At 36.9% G+C, this 15,200-nt stretch overlaps 1 protein-coding gene across 4 annotated transcripts in view; it reads left to right on the top strand.

Moving 5' to 3' along the window:
• Positions 1–1,075: 1,075 nt before the first annotated feature.
• LOC122077163 (sister chromatid cohesion protein SCC2-like) overlaps positions 1,076–15,200 on the top strand; it is a 24,030-nt gene continuing 9,905 nt past the window's right edge. For 2 of the 4 annotated variants that reach the window (XM_042643000.1, XM_042642997.1), the window contains exons 1-14: positions 1,117–1,588; positions 6,404–6,522; positions 7,339–7,475; positions 7,553–7,652; positions 7,742–7,998; positions 11,569–11,676; positions 11,820–11,931; positions 12,221–12,317; positions 12,437–12,623; positions 13,398–13,829; positions 13,900–14,432; positions 14,518–14,728; positions 14,813–14,863; positions 14,956–15,114. In XM_042643000.1, the coding sequence (XP_042498934.1) occupies positions 1,308–1,588; positions 6,404–6,522; positions 7,339–7,475; positions 7,553–7,652; positions 7,742–7,998; positions 11,569–11,676; positions 11,820–11,931; positions 12,221–12,317; positions 12,437–12,623; positions 13,398–13,829; positions 13,900–14,432; positions 14,518–14,728; positions 14,813–14,863; positions 14,956–15,114 (2,784 nt within the window). In that variant the 5' untranslated portion in view covers positions 1,117–1,307. Of the gene's footprint in view, positions 1,589–6,403; positions 6,523–7,338; positions 7,476–7,552; positions 7,653–7,741; positions 7,999–11,568; positions 11,677–11,819; positions 11,932–12,220; positions 12,318–12,436; positions 12,624–13,397; positions 13,830–13,899; positions 14,433–14,517; positions 14,729–14,812; positions 14,864–14,955; positions 15,115–15,200 lie in introns of all 4 variants that reach the window. The other 2 variants (XM_042642998.1, XM_042642999.1) reach the window with 2 other exon arrangements.

Raw genomic sequence — 15,200 nt, 5'->3', positions numbered from 1 at the left:
GAGCATGTTATCAAACAACAATGCGTGCACAAATCGATCAAACAATGTTATTCCTTGACGACTGAAACTTCCTCTCAACTCTTGTTGCATATTTCAATATATTAAAAAGAGGAAAAGAATGCTCCCTTGTCGTGTCCAGACGTCGAGGGCTCTGAATTGACGGCCCCATCCTATAATTATTGCGCCTAGTGAAGAATAATGATTCAATATTTGTCATACGACACTACATGGATTAGTCCATGTGATAAAGGATAGTAAACATCTCATTGGTTCAATTTCAATTTAAAACGAGTAGAGAAAATAACTAAATTTTACAAACAATGTCAATTTGTATATATATATATATATTAAGGAAAATGTTGGAGTGTGCCACATTGTGTCTGCCTCTAGCCTCCACCCCTGTAAAACTTCCATTGCCTTTGTCCCTTCATCTCAGTCCCCTTTATTGGTTGAGTCGCTAACTCCAGGAAAACTAGTGATGAGTCCAACTTCTTCCCTTTTTATTTATCTCATGGTATTTTGATCATATTACTACAACTTGGAATTAGATTTTGAGCAACTTTTTTTGCTTATTTTGGACTATATTTTAGCTATTGATATGTACTTGGGGTCCTGTATCACATGAACTAGTCCATGTACTACTTGACAAATAGTGGATCCTGAATTTTTTTATTAAAAAACACGACTCACCATGACCAAGTTTGACTGGGTTTGAAGGGGTGAATGAATCTGGAAACCTGATTCTCAATCTATGAACCAAACACCCACAAATATTTTTTCCTTTTTTTTTTTTTAAATTTTCTTTTCTCTCCATCATCTTTGACAAACAAACAAAGCCTTGAAGGCCTCGTGGCTATAACTTATGGGCCCCAGTTTCTAACCAATGGTGTGGCTGGGACAGAGCCTCGACACAAGTTTCCCATAACAGAGAGGATCTGGAGCGGTATTCGTTATTCCTGTTCGTCAATCTTCCCCACGAAGATAGCCGGGTACGGCACCATAACCTTTATGACGTTTAAGGCTCCAAATTTCTGAATTGCACCCGAACAATAAGGTCACTTCTGTAATTTCATACGAATATCTTTCCATTGCCTATAAAAGGCCACGTCCCGGGAAATACTCCGCCGATACAAAATTCCAATTAAAGTATTAAACCTTCTCCCGCTCTCCCCGCCATTTTTCCTTTCCATTTCAACTCCGCTTCTCTCGTTCTAGGGCTTTTCTGTATCGTAGTCCCTGTTTTCTTGCTGCGACACCATACATTTCTTCATTTTCTGTTCGAATTTGCAGGAGTTGAATGTGTAACGATGTCTCTATGTGATTTGTCTCCGTCTTCGATGACAAGCTCAGGCGGCTGGAACCTCCGAAGTTTCGGTCATGAGAAAGCTTGCCGGCTACCGAATACTGTACACTCAGAAGTTGCACCTTGCTTGCCTCTGCCGTCACTTCCGCTGTTCTGTGGTGCTATTGATCAGGAGCTTCGACTGTTCGATGAATCGAGTAGTGTAAGGTCGCTGAATAGGAAGGATATTCTTGATCAGGCTAATCAGATTGGTGATCTTCTCAGAGAGACTGATGTGTCGTACCTGTATGTTTCCTCGAATTCTGATTGTTTTCATGCTTACTAAACTTATTTTCCACTGCATATAGTGATCTGCTTCCTTTAGGAGGAACTGAACAGGTTAGCTGAGAATGCGTATAACTTTGTTCAGATTCGGAGCGTTTTTTTAGCTTATAGCATCTGGATTTTGTATTTTACAACTTTTAAATGTTAAGAGTTTCAATAGCGGAAACGAAATTGGAAATTTTAAATTTGCTATTCATTTTGTTGATGAAGAACTTGACTACAAGATTATGACTTCTGATACTTGTCAATAATTACAGTGCGAATATGACGACATCTGATCAATTCACGGCAATTCCAGTTGCTTCGCCCTATTTGAGTCTCAACTAGAAGAAGTCGTCTACAGGAATCCTGTTCCACAAATTTTGTTCTGTTTGCTGTTAACTGGCCAGTTTTCATGCCTTTTTCACTTTTAGTCCAGGTCATTTTCAGCCTTTCTCTGTCCTTTAAGCACCTCCAAGTTGCACCTCTCACTCCTCAGTGGTGCATCTGTTGGTCCTTCGTTGCTTAATTGCAGACCATCTCATTCAACTTTGCCCTGTACTGCTACCTATTGGTGCAATTAGTTAGTTCCCTTTCAATGCAGTCATGTCTGATTTTGTCTTTCCTAGTGTGTCCACTTATCCACATTTGTATATTTGATGCGGAGCATCCAAAACTTCCTGCAGTAGTTCTGATTTTGAAAGTTCTAGCTATGTTTCTCCGTTTAAAATAATTTGAAAATACAGCCTATGGAAAACTTTTATTTGGTTGGCGAAAGGTGAAAAGAGATGCTTCAAAATTTCAGCTACTGGATCCAAAGGCCTGATTGCTAATCTGGATGGCCAAACTAAATTAGTTTGCTAAATTGTTACACTTAGTCTTTACACTTCGATATTTTTTTTAAACTTCAATAAGATGTGTCACTGTTAAGTTCTTGAGCCATGATTGTTCAACTTGACAGTGGATACATGGACCAATCTGAATTCTGAACAGTCTATTCATGGTTCCACTTACATGTTTGACAGTCCTGGCTCAAGGCTGGTCTAAAAAGTAACTGTCCAGAAGGAATGGCAAGATTGTTAGAATGTGACCACTCAAGCATGTTGGTTGATGGTCCTGCTGTGATCTGTGATGAGGAAACACAACTACTCTAGAAGTTCCTTTTACTGAGCCCAGAAAAGTAACTAATGGTATTCATATTTTTAGCAGCAAAATAACTAATTGATATTCATATTTTAACTAATTTCCTTTTTAGCAGCAAAGTTTCTCTTCGTCACATCGTAAAAATCTCTCTTTTCATTCATATTTTTACTGAAATGGTATCAAAATACTCCAAATATTCTGTTTAGTCTAACTTAACCTTTTGATTCAAATTCTCTCTCCAAAATTTTAACCTAGCAGTTCCTCCCTTTTTATTCTCGTAAAGCAAAAATATTTCGTGAGCACAAGTGATGTTTCATGGAATTTCATCTTGTACATTTATAACTAACTATTATTGTGGATGAAAAAAAGGTATATATTCAATGCTGACCTCTGGTCTAAACCATTTTAATTGGAAACACTCTCATTTGCCTTTTACTGGTTTTTATGCTAGTCTTTTATTCATTATTCATGTCCTTAAGTGCTCCAATTTGTAAAAATGAAATTTCTCTTTTGCTGATCACACCCCAAAAAGAAAAGAAAAAAAAAGGAGACAATACACCCACTTAATACATATTTTCCAATAACCACCATAGGATTTTTTTTTTTTTGTTTTGTTTTGTTTTTTTTTTTTTTGTTTGGGGGGGGGTGGAAGGTGGGGTTACTCTTAGCATATTCTTTCTCCACATTAGAAGAAGCTATGAAATATCTCTTCTCTTCTCAGAGCTATTAGTGGTTCATTGAAATTTCGAATATCCTCAATAACTTGTGTAAAAGAAATTTCAGTGTATGCATACTTACACCCTAGTGTCTATCTGAAGCATCTTTTCAAGAACCACCAAATTATCTCTTTAGGTACTCGTGTTATAATATTATCTGCATATGTGGCTACTTCTTTTAAATACTGAAAAAGGATTACTTGGTTTTTTATTTTATATAAGATATGCACATATTACATTGATTCTTTCGACAGATCCCGGTATCTATATTAAAATAGTTAGAAACCTAGGAATTAGAGACGTAAGAGTAAGAATTTACATCCAATTATTTTTCAGATTGATTATGTCAATACAAATTCAAATGGATGTAGCAAAGAGATAGAATTGGGGTGGTATGTACATGTAAAATTACATATATGTATACATAATTTATATTTACATATATGAAGATGCATATTACATCTATATATTTATATAATATACAATACGATAATAATAGATAGAGTGGTAGAAAAGTTCATATATTTTTTTTTACCATACTATCAGATTTCGTAGACTACTGATTTTAGTCCACGCATTTCATTTAAGGCAGGGAATTTGGATCTCTTTCATTCCTTTATCATTGAATAAACTAAGAGGGTCAAGTTTTAATTTCTAACTAATTCTTTTGGCTAATGTTTTTACACATGATGATAAGTTAAAATGGTAGTAGGAATTAGAATGAAGAGTGCTAGTTAGCAATAAATTGCTAGAATATTTTACTTCTGATAGTATTGTCATTGTTTTTTCTTTTACTTCGCAATAGCGTGGGATCTAATCTCATAGAGATTGATAATCTTTCTCCTGTAAAATTTAATGGGATGGAATTGCATCCCTATGGTATTGAAGTGGATGCAATATCATGAATAACAATATCTGAAGCTATCAAATGATCCATGCGTTCGGGAATTGAAATATGAAAAGTATAATCATAGGAGATCTTTTATCCATACCAAATACAAATAGGATCCCAAATCCAATAAAAAAAATTCATTATTTGCTATAACTACCATTTTCCTTATACAATCATATGATGGGGTAGACTTGTCTTCCACTTCCTTATTTGGTCACAACCCAAACAACAAAAATCAATAAAAGTGAAATGGAAAGGGTAAGGTCTTGGATTTTAGACACTCTTTTTTTTTTTAATGATCTAATTCAAGTGTTAATGTAAAGAAGTTAGTATGTAGATGGATTTCCCATATAAATATCTTGAATTCTTGGACAAATTGCTATTTTCTTGGAGTGTTGTTTTCTTCAATGGGACCATAAGAGGTAAAAAGATTCTTCATTCCTTCACTAAGAACGTTAGGATCTTAGTTTGATTTTGATCTTTCTTTTATGAATATTCCCCTTATTGGGACACCTATATCAAAAGTTCAGTGCTTGAATGAGATAGATAGCTTCTTTCCAATGTGTAATTGATATTACACAAAATTGGTGCTAGAAAGGGAGTTAGGTTTAATATAAGAGTATTCTGTTGGGTAATTTTGTATTGTGTAATAAAGAATTCCAATTTGTGCATGTGCTCCACGGAAACATATGGCTACTCTATTACATGGATCAGGAGCAATAGGAAAAGTCAGACCAGAACAATATCTTTTGGAGTCCTGACCTAAATAGGGTGCTACCAACTATTGTACTAATCCACATATATTTCTCCCCATCAATCGGTACTTGTTGATGGATGGAAATTCCAATTTATTGATAGAAATGTGAAAAGGAAAGAAAAGAAATTCAAGATCCACTCGGAATTAAATCACTCCTGTCCCCCTCTTTACAGAAAACGGAGAGAGAAATTGATGGATTCATCAGATACTAGGACGTAGGTCGGGACTGACAGGACTTGAACACACAGAATCTGCCTTGATAGGGCAATGCCTTTAACCAATAACTACAATCCCGGGGATTGGGGGTGTACAACATACATATTGTTATGATTTTATTCAAACCATTACTATTTAGAGTCACTATCTTGTAATAGAGCACAAGTGATATATGATTCACGTCGATATAGACTTTAGTGAGAGCAACACCGATTACTAGTATCTTGGGTTATATCCAATTGATTGATAACATCTTTCAAATTTTTTTTTTTTTTTGGTTTTCTTCCTTCTTATTTACAGTTTACGTTTATTACTTTGTATTTCCTTTTACTTAGAGATCATGACTGCATCAGATGATTAAAATAATATGAGGAACAAAGCAAATAGGAATATTCGAAAAATGGACTCTTTTCTTTATTCCTATTCTTCCATATCAAACATTTTTGGAGGAAAAATTGATTATATCATCCTCACGATGATCAGCGAATTATTGGGCTGAGTTGGATTTGAACCATTGTAGACATGTTGCCAACGAATTTACAGTTTGTACCCATTAACCGCTTATGCATCGACCCAGGAAGAATCAATTGTAGGTTTATCGATAAACTAGGATCAACTTCCTTTTGTCGTACCCTACCCCCAAAGGAAGTCTTATCCCAGCTGCCTCCTTGAAAGAGAGTTGTCCAAAACCGCTAGACGATGGGGTTGTACCTGATTTGTTCCATCAACCATAGAAATTTTTTGATTCGTCATTCATGAACCATTAACCATTAACCATTAACCATTCTATACATAGAATTACAGAATAGATAAAAGGATATTCTATATTTCTATGTAATGATAGAATGTTAAAATAAATAATATTTCTTCTTCTCTAACTGATTTGTAAATCGTTGAAATACCTGTGTGGATATGTATATCCTTTTCAAATTTACAAAACTTAGCAACTATTTATCATTACTGTTTGTACAGAAACAAGCTCCACTTGATTTTCTTTGGTTTTCTGTGAAAGGTTGCACTTGATTGCAATTTATACATTTTGGGTGCACAAATGCTGATTTTAGAATATGCAGGAATCTTAGAGATTCCACAAATCCTCCTCCATACAGCTTTGCAGGGGAAGCAGAGCCTTTTGGGCTTCTTAACAAAGGTCTACAGCACAATTCTGAAGCCTTTGAGTATTCTGTTCCAGGTAACAATAGTAATTGTAAAATCTCCCCATCAAGTCCATGTGTTGCATCTGGTTATTCTATTATATATGAGTGGTTGTATGCTAAGTGGTTAGAGTTTTCCATGTGGGCCTGTGGCAGCTTAGTTGGAACCAAGAAGAAGGTTTACCTATGACCAACTTCACTTCTTCTGAAGTGGAAAATTTCAGCCTAAATGTAGCATGCCATGTGGCAAAAGAGTGACCTTTGAAGTCAACATTTTGACAGCTGAAACTTCAAGTTGAAAAGTGAAATAACATAGTGGACAATCCAGTCGAGTTGAGCCACGAAATTGTTCAGAATAGTTGCATTTTCCCTTAATGTTACTGGAATCAAGGGGCCATTTACCTAAGAAAGCCAACTCTGTTCAGTCCTTGTTGTGCATATGTATACACATCAAGGCTAAGTAGAAAGCTCAAGTATTTGGACTTGTCTCCCCTGCGTTTGGATCAGAACCAAACACTGAACAGTTCTGCCCCATACTTTCACCAGACTTGCTATTTGATTGTTTTATTGTGGTTCTTTAACCATCTTATAATAATACTTTTCTTTGGGGCTTATGTCTTAAATAGAAAATTGTGGAGAGGAAAAGGATTTCCTTTATGAAGAACTGAGGAGAAATCTGGGATATGAGGCTTGATAATAGAACGGATGACTAGAATTCTTCCTTTTTTCGATTATGTATTTACTTATAAAATTACCATTTCTGCATCTATTTTCTTCTCCTTCATGATACTGTTTTATTTGAAGCAAAATGATGTTGCTATGCTTATTATGTATTACATTTTCAAGCTTCTCAGGTCCCATTGAGGAGCCACAGTGTACTAGTTCAGTATCTGAAGAGAGGCCTATCAAACAAAATGTTCCCATTGTTAGTGAAGTACAGATAGATTATGGAGAAACGTCTAATCATTCCTTGGGCGGGAATCTTGTTGATGTATGATAAATTTCACTATTTCACAAAGGAATTGGGTTAGTTTATTTCCTAGACTTACAAACCAATTGGAAATGCAGGATATACCAAATTCTGTTCCTTTCAAGAAACCTAAAGTCAAGAAGAGAGGAAGTGATGATGGCTCTTTCCTTAGTGGACCAGATTCTGCTGAGCTCCAAGGTTGCTAGATATGGTTCTTTCCTTTCATTTAAACTTCTCTATTCTCCCTTGTATGTTTGAATTGACACCTAAGTTGTTGAATTTTTTAGATGGGATCATCAAAAGCTTTTGTAAGATGTTGGAGGGTTTTTGTCGGAGAGAGGAATCTCTTAATGATGACCATGACAAAGCAGAATGGACTTCATTGCCTCTTTCTGATCTTAAAATGATTGTAAATGAAATAATGTCTATCCGTACAAAGAAAATTCTGCATCTGGTTCCTGTAGATATTCTTGTAAAGCTTCTAAATGTTCTGGATCTTCAAATTCGTCATGCAGAAGGATTGTCCATCCTTGACAAAGAAAATGTAAGTATCTGGTGTCACATTTGAGATTTTCATTTCTGTTGTTAGCTTTCTATCAAAGGAGCTCAGTTTTCACTCCTGTTAGTTTTCATTAAAAGAAGGTATAGCATATTTTGGAGAAACATGTTACCTAGAGCAGTTGGGAATGACCATGATGCAGTTGCACGATCGACTTAAAAATAAAAAAATCTTTTGATTTGATTTGATTTTGTTTTAGAAATACTTTCCTATGAAATTAGCTAGCTTCTAATTTTAGATTAGTTTCCATTTTCAAGTAGTTTCCATTAATTATTTGATTTTTCCTTTATAAGTCATGTAATAATAGAGAAGAACTCAGTTTTTAGATTTTTGGAAATTGAATGTTTAATTGGCTTAACAGTGGTTGCCGTGACCTCCATCTCCTTCTTCTGTTCTTTTCCCTTTCTTCTTCTTCTTCTTCTTCGTTGAGTCTTCTTCTTCTCTTCACTGCAATCTCTCTTTTGTCTTCTCTTCTTCTTCCTAATCCTTTTAGTTCTTTTGTTTATACTCCGATTGGATACACTCTGTTTCTGGGCAACGTTAGCAGCACCACACAAGTGGGTCGATCTCCATCATACCCTAAGCTATTGGTACGAAACTTGCAGCAACAGTAGCCGGCCCTAAGGCGATTCAGATATCTGAATCTGAAGACGAAAACACTTATGGTTTGTGAACTACAACTCTGCGACCAGATCTGAAACAACATCCATCGCCAGACCTGAGTTGCAGGTTCAGATCTCCTCCTCTCCTTTACTGTTTGGGTGATCCATGACTGCATCCAAGGGGCTTCTGACCTGGGGACCTTAGCCTAAAGTGTGAGATCAACAGAGCTCTAATGAAGAAGTTTTCTTCAATGAAGCTGCAACTGGTACTTCCGCCTTGGGTTTGAGAAGCAGCGAAGAAGACGGCCTCTCTTCCCACGATTTTTTTCAGAACTTTTATTTTATTCTTTTAATTCTGATTACCCCACCCTCCATATTACCCCTCTCTCTCATTATTTACCACTTACCCTTACCTTATATTTAATTCCAAGTCTATCCTTGATTAATAATGGATAAACCCTTCCATTCTTTAAATTATACCTAATAATCATTAAAAATTCTGATTTATTACTAGATTGCCACTGGTTCTTAGAGTTGCATCATTTATTAATTGGTTGGGCCAATTAGCGATCCGAATTCCGACTTTTGGAACCCGGATCCACATCAGACCATGGAATTTGGCTTTGTGATGAAGTCTGTTTTTGTTTCTGTCCTTTTTTTTTTCTTGTAATTTCGTATTTTTTTACATCTGGGTGTTGCTTCACTTTTCATGCTATCATGCTTGTCAATATGTTCACAGAAGTTTCCTGAATTTTTTCCCCTATATTACCGTGCATCTTGTATAGGCATTATGACATGACCTTGACTACTGGATTGGCACCTGGGGGGTGGGAGATGTGGTTGAATTTATTCTTTAATCTATGATTATATCAAATCAGTAATTTTAAAGCTGTCTCTGCTGGTGATATTAAATAGTGAACAATGGCAACAAAATTTGCTTCTTTTCATACTTGTAGTCTGTAGATAACACTTTTTGTTCTCAAGCAGTCTCTTTTGCCTCCCTCAGCCCCAAATATCTCCATTATATATGAAATGTTTCCTCTGATTATTCATGTCTCTGTTCCTGTTGTGTATAGAATTGGGTAAATTGCACTGCAGGTCCCTCATGTTTGGGGAAACTGCGCCCACACCTTCATGTTTTCTCTGACTATGCTCAAGTTTGCAAAATGTTAAATGGGGTTATAGGTACCCTTAAAATTAACTTCGGTTTTGAAGGCATGGTCCAAAAACTTGCCGAAATCTCGGCGAAATTTCACTGATTTCAACAAGGCTGAGTCGAAACAGGAGGCGAATTACATGATCAACACAATTTCGATATTTTGCCTAGATTTTGGTCAGGCCAAAACAAGACTGAAAAACCCAAGTTTTCGAACTATGGTTTAAGATCACAATGTTGGAACTTGGTGAGACAACTCAGGGGCCAGCTGATCCACTCATGGATTTCCAACTCAGTTAAACGTCCCATCTTGGGATAGAAAGCTGAACCTCCACGCGTCATCCGAGTGCAAATTCGTATAGAACCTTTATAAATGAAAGAACTCTCTGAACAACTCAAGACATGCTCTCTCTCTCTCTCTCACACACACACACACACTCACACACAACTCATATTTTCCATTTTCAGTCTCCCGGTGTCTTCCTTCATCTGACTTTGTCAAGGTTTAAAGTATCCCACCTAATGTAGGGGTCTAACCAAGTCTCAATCTGCAGGAACTTTTAAACCAAGAACAACCATAAACTAGCCCCAACATCATAACAGAAAAATCAGAATAGTATATAACAGTCCAGCAGGCTATCGAGTTCAATAGGAAAGCTAACAACTCAATCGATTTCAACAATTCAGCAGTTCTGTAACTGAGTAATAACCAGTGGATTAGGGACATAAATCACCCACTAATGATACTAAAATGATGGAGAATCAAATCAGTAACTAATCAGCAATAATCTGGACAAACCAACCCAAAATTCTGGGCAGCAAAAATAAATCAAACGCAATCGAGAATAGGGAGAAATTTCACAGCTCAAAATCCCCTGGTCTGATTGGTCCCAAATTAAGGTCGAGCCTCCCTCATAATAAACCTAACAATCGATCAAAAGGGGAGGGCCATCGGCTCGTTGGATCTTCCAGAACAGAGTAGGGGCAGTAGGGAGAAATCTGGAGATTTCCAGGACCAGAATTCAATCACAGTTTAGACCTCTTACCTGATTCGATAGAACAGTAATGGAGCCTTATAGTAACCTTGAAAAAGACCGAAAACACTTGAAGAAGATGAAAACACTTGTAGCAGATCCTCCCGGGCTTCCCACTGCAAGGAGTCGAATGGATCAAACACCATTCCCTTCCACTGTGATCAAACACACAGTAGTCCCAACAGAGACATAGCAGCAAGCTTTTTGCTACTAATGAGCCTTCTCTTTATTTATAATAGTGATGGGGGAGAGAATTACAAAATAGAAGGTTCCTCAAAAAGGAAACCACTTTCCTAATACAATAGTTACTAAAAACTGAAATCAGAAACTAGTTGAAAAAGGAAACTAATTACTAATGACTTGACTCCTAAGGAAACAACTATAACTCAAATCAAACCCAACTAAAAAAGGAAACTAATGAAAATGGAAATTAACTAGTAATCCCGTACTCAATTTTAGAGCCCTCTTTTTAGACTCATAAAAGTGGTCTATTGCACTCAAAACACATGGGATCAAAGGCCCAACATGTATGGAACCCAACCCTAGGCTTATTCCTAATAGAGCAAGCCTATTTTAGTAATTAATATGCATCACCACCATAAAGGAATGGGATCATTACAATGACATAATAAACTGCTTGCCAGGACTTTAAGGGAATCAATATTATGTCATATTTATATTTATGGGAGAACATGAGCTGCTGTCTTCACATTTTCTAATTTGCAATGCTTATTTTTTCCTTCACCCCCCCCCCCTTTGGCAGGATGAATCAGATATTGTATCAGTAGTTATGTGTGGATTGGAGTCCGCACATGTCACATTAGCTGTAATGGCTTATCGTGACATGCCAAAGCAGCTCTACAAAGAAGAGGTTCATGCTTCATGCTAGTCCCCTTGTCTCCTAATTTTTGAGTTTCTTTTCTGTGATTATATGATGTCCTTATCTTCTGTTATATTTTTTTGTGCACTTTTTGATATGTGTATAGTCTGATTTTTATAGCTTATCCATATCAGGTCATTGAAAGAATTCTGGACTTCTCTAGGCATCAAATCATGGAGTGCATGTCAGCTTGTGATCCATCATACCGTGCACTGCATAAACCCAGTGAAAATGGGACGCTTGGGGGTAGGCTTCCTTATATTTACATGAAGCCTTGTAATTATATTAGCATATTTGGGATGTTGCTTTATGCAGTCTTTGTCTACCTGACGACTGACAGTTTTGACATGGTCTAATCTGATTAACTTGAATGGACATTTGTCTTTGTACCCTTTATGGTTGGTTCTTGAATCTTTCTTGTCTCATATGACATGTCTTGTTTTATTTGATGTTAAGGGAATTTTGAAATTTTTGGTACTATTGTGAAGTGGTTGCAATGCAAAATGAGCTTACTATCTTGTTTCTCATTATTTAGGAGAGGAGTATGAAGAAGCTGATGCCGAATTTGGTTCTACAAGCAAGAAGCGACATAGTATGAGGAGTGTTAGAATGAAGAAGTCAACCATTAACAAGTGTGCTTATCACTATTATGCTTCTTTCCTACTTTGTATGACATTCTGTGCGATGATTAGCTTTCATCCTGATCCAAAATGATGTCTATTTTAATTGTCTACCTGGTTGCTAATGTTAGGGTTTCTTCTGCTGTTAATGCGCTTCTTCAGAAACTTTGCGCCATTCTTGGTTTCCTTAGGGATCTGCTGTCAATAGAGCGCCTATCAGATAGTTGCATCCTACAGTTGGTGAAGACGAGCTTTGGAACCTTGTTAGTGGATAACATACAGCTCTTGCAGTTGAAAGCCATCAGTTTAATCTGTGGGGTAATCAAGTTCTTGTACCTTAATATCTATACTTAGATCTTCAATCAACCAGTACCAATCTCTCAAGGTCATGGTTTTAAGTATCGGTGCGTATTGTGCCGTATCGGCCGATACGTATCCGTATCGGTAGGCATCGGCACGATACATACCGATACGTATCATGAAAATTTTAAAACCCTTATGTATCGATACGTATCCTACGATACGCACCGATACACCACCGATACGCACCGATACTCACCGATACTCTATGAAAAATTCAAAATTGAAGTGAAATGTACGTTTCGGTATGTATCGGTATGTATCGATACATATCGGTGTGTATCGGTATGTATCGACCGATACACACCGATACATACCGATACGGTCATAAAATGGCCAAAATGGGTAATTTTTTAGAAAAACATAATTTTTTGAGGTGTTCTTGTTCCAAAGTTGTTGCCAACCATTTTTCTCTCTAACTAAAGTGGAAATCAAGGTTGGGAACAAGGATTTTACATTTATGGGACAATTACAAACCTTGGATTCTTAGTGCTATACTCTCAATTTACTGTTTATGCATAATACATGTTATCTATAACTTTTTTTAACTATTTTTTTATGCAAATGTGTATAAAAAAGTGTTTCCTATCCATTTATGTGCGTATCTTTAGCGTATCTTAGCGTATTTCCGATACGATACGATACCCTCCGATACGTATCTTAATTTTGGCCGACCGATACTACGACCGATACCGATACTTTAATCCTTGCTCAAGGTCTTATCAATTGCAGGTATTTTCGTCATATGCGCAGCACAGGAATTTTTTGATAGATGAAACAGTGCAGCAGCTGTGGAAGCTACCATCTTCCAAGCGAGCACTTAGAACTTACCATCTACCTGAGGAAGAGGAAAAGCAGATACAGATGATCACTGCCTTGCTGATTCAGTTAGTTCAGTCTAGTGCAAATATTCCTGAAGCATTGAGGCAAACACAAACTGGCAGTCAAATCTTGGAGGTTTCAATTGATGCTAGTTATCCAACCAAATGCCATGAAGCTGCCACTGAGGCATGTTGCCTTTTTTGGTCTCATGTTCTTCAGAGATTTACAACTGCAAAATCTCATGATGTGTCTGAATTGAAGTTGATATTGGAGAATCTTGTTATGGATCTTCTGACAACATTGAACTTACCTGAATATCCTGCTTCTGCTCATATTCTTGAGGTGATAATTGCCAGCAAAGTTGCAATCAAGCATTACATTTTCTTTATTTTTAATATAATAGTACCTGCAGGTTCTTTGTGTCCTATTGCTCCAGAACGCTGGACTTAAATCCAAAGACATGTCTGCACGTTCCATGGCCATTGAACTTATTGGAACAATTGCTTCTAGGTTGAAACGGGATGCTGTCCTTTGCCGCACAGATAAGTTCTGGATTTTACAGGAGTTGGCAGATGGAGAAAGGGATGATCATGAGCATCCAGAAGATGTTTGTTCTGTTTGTCTCGATCGAAGGGGTGGGAAAACGTTGTTTGTATGTCATGGATGTCAGAGATTGTTTCATACTGATTGCATGGGAGTCACAGAGCATGAAGCTCCTACCCGTGGCTGGTATTGTCAATTTTGCCTCTGTAAGAAGCAACTGATTGTTCTACAATCATATTGCAAATCGCAGTGCAAAGATGATGGTTTAAAGAATCAACATGCGTCAGATATAACTTCTGAAATGTCAGAACCTAGTGCAAAATTGGTGATTGTTCAACAAATGCTTCTGAATTATCTCCAGGAAGCCATTTCTCCAGATGATGCATATCTTTTTGCTCGCTGGTTCGTTTCTCATTGAGGGTTTTTATTTTTTATTTTTTTATGTAATTCCCTGTTTACATTGATAAATAGGAACAGTAATATGCAGGTTCTATCTTTGCCTATGGTACAAATATGGTCCAAGATCACAAGAGAAGCTCATTTACTTCCTTGGTAGACTCAAGTCTAAAGCAATTTTGCGGGACTTTGGCACTGTTTCATCATTATTAACAAGGGATTCGGTGAAAAAGATTTCTTTAGCATTGGGGCAAAACAACTCTTTCTCTAGAGGATTGAATAAAATTCTTTATTTGCTTCTGGTAAGTACAATGCAATATGCTTACCACTATTTTTTTTTTTTTTGGTGAGCTATGATAATCTATCCTAATGTGGATGTTCTCCAGGCGAGTTTAGGGGAGAACTCTCCTATAATAAGGGCCAAGGCTTTACGTGCGGTATGGAATTTCTTTTATTGTCCACATTGATTGTAATGCATGTAAGGAAACTGATTTCTCTTCTCACCCCACCATTTTTTAAATGAAAACAGGTTGGTGTAATTGTTGAAGCTGATCCGGAGGTTTTGTGCGAGAAAAACGTTCAATTGGCTGTTGAAGGAAGGTTCTGTGACTCTGCGATCTCAGTCCGCGAAGCTGCCTTGGAACTTGTCGGTAGGCATATTGCTTCACATCCTGATGTTGGTTTGAAGGTACCTGAGATCAAACTTGTGCTCCTTCTCAGCATTGCATGGAAATTATTGAATTAAACTATATCTCCACCCCCACCCCCACACCC

The sequence above is a fragment of the Macadamia integrifolia genome, chromosome 4 (genome assembly GCF_013358625.1).
Source record: "Macadamia integrifolia cultivar HAES 741 chromosome 4, SCU_Mint_v3, whole genome shotgun sequence".
Classification (NCBI taxonomy): domain Eukaryota; kingdom Viridiplantae; phylum Streptophyta; class Magnoliopsida; order Proteales; family Proteaceae; genus Macadamia; species Macadamia integrifolia.
This window is presented reverse-complemented; position numbering and strand designations above follow the sequence as displayed.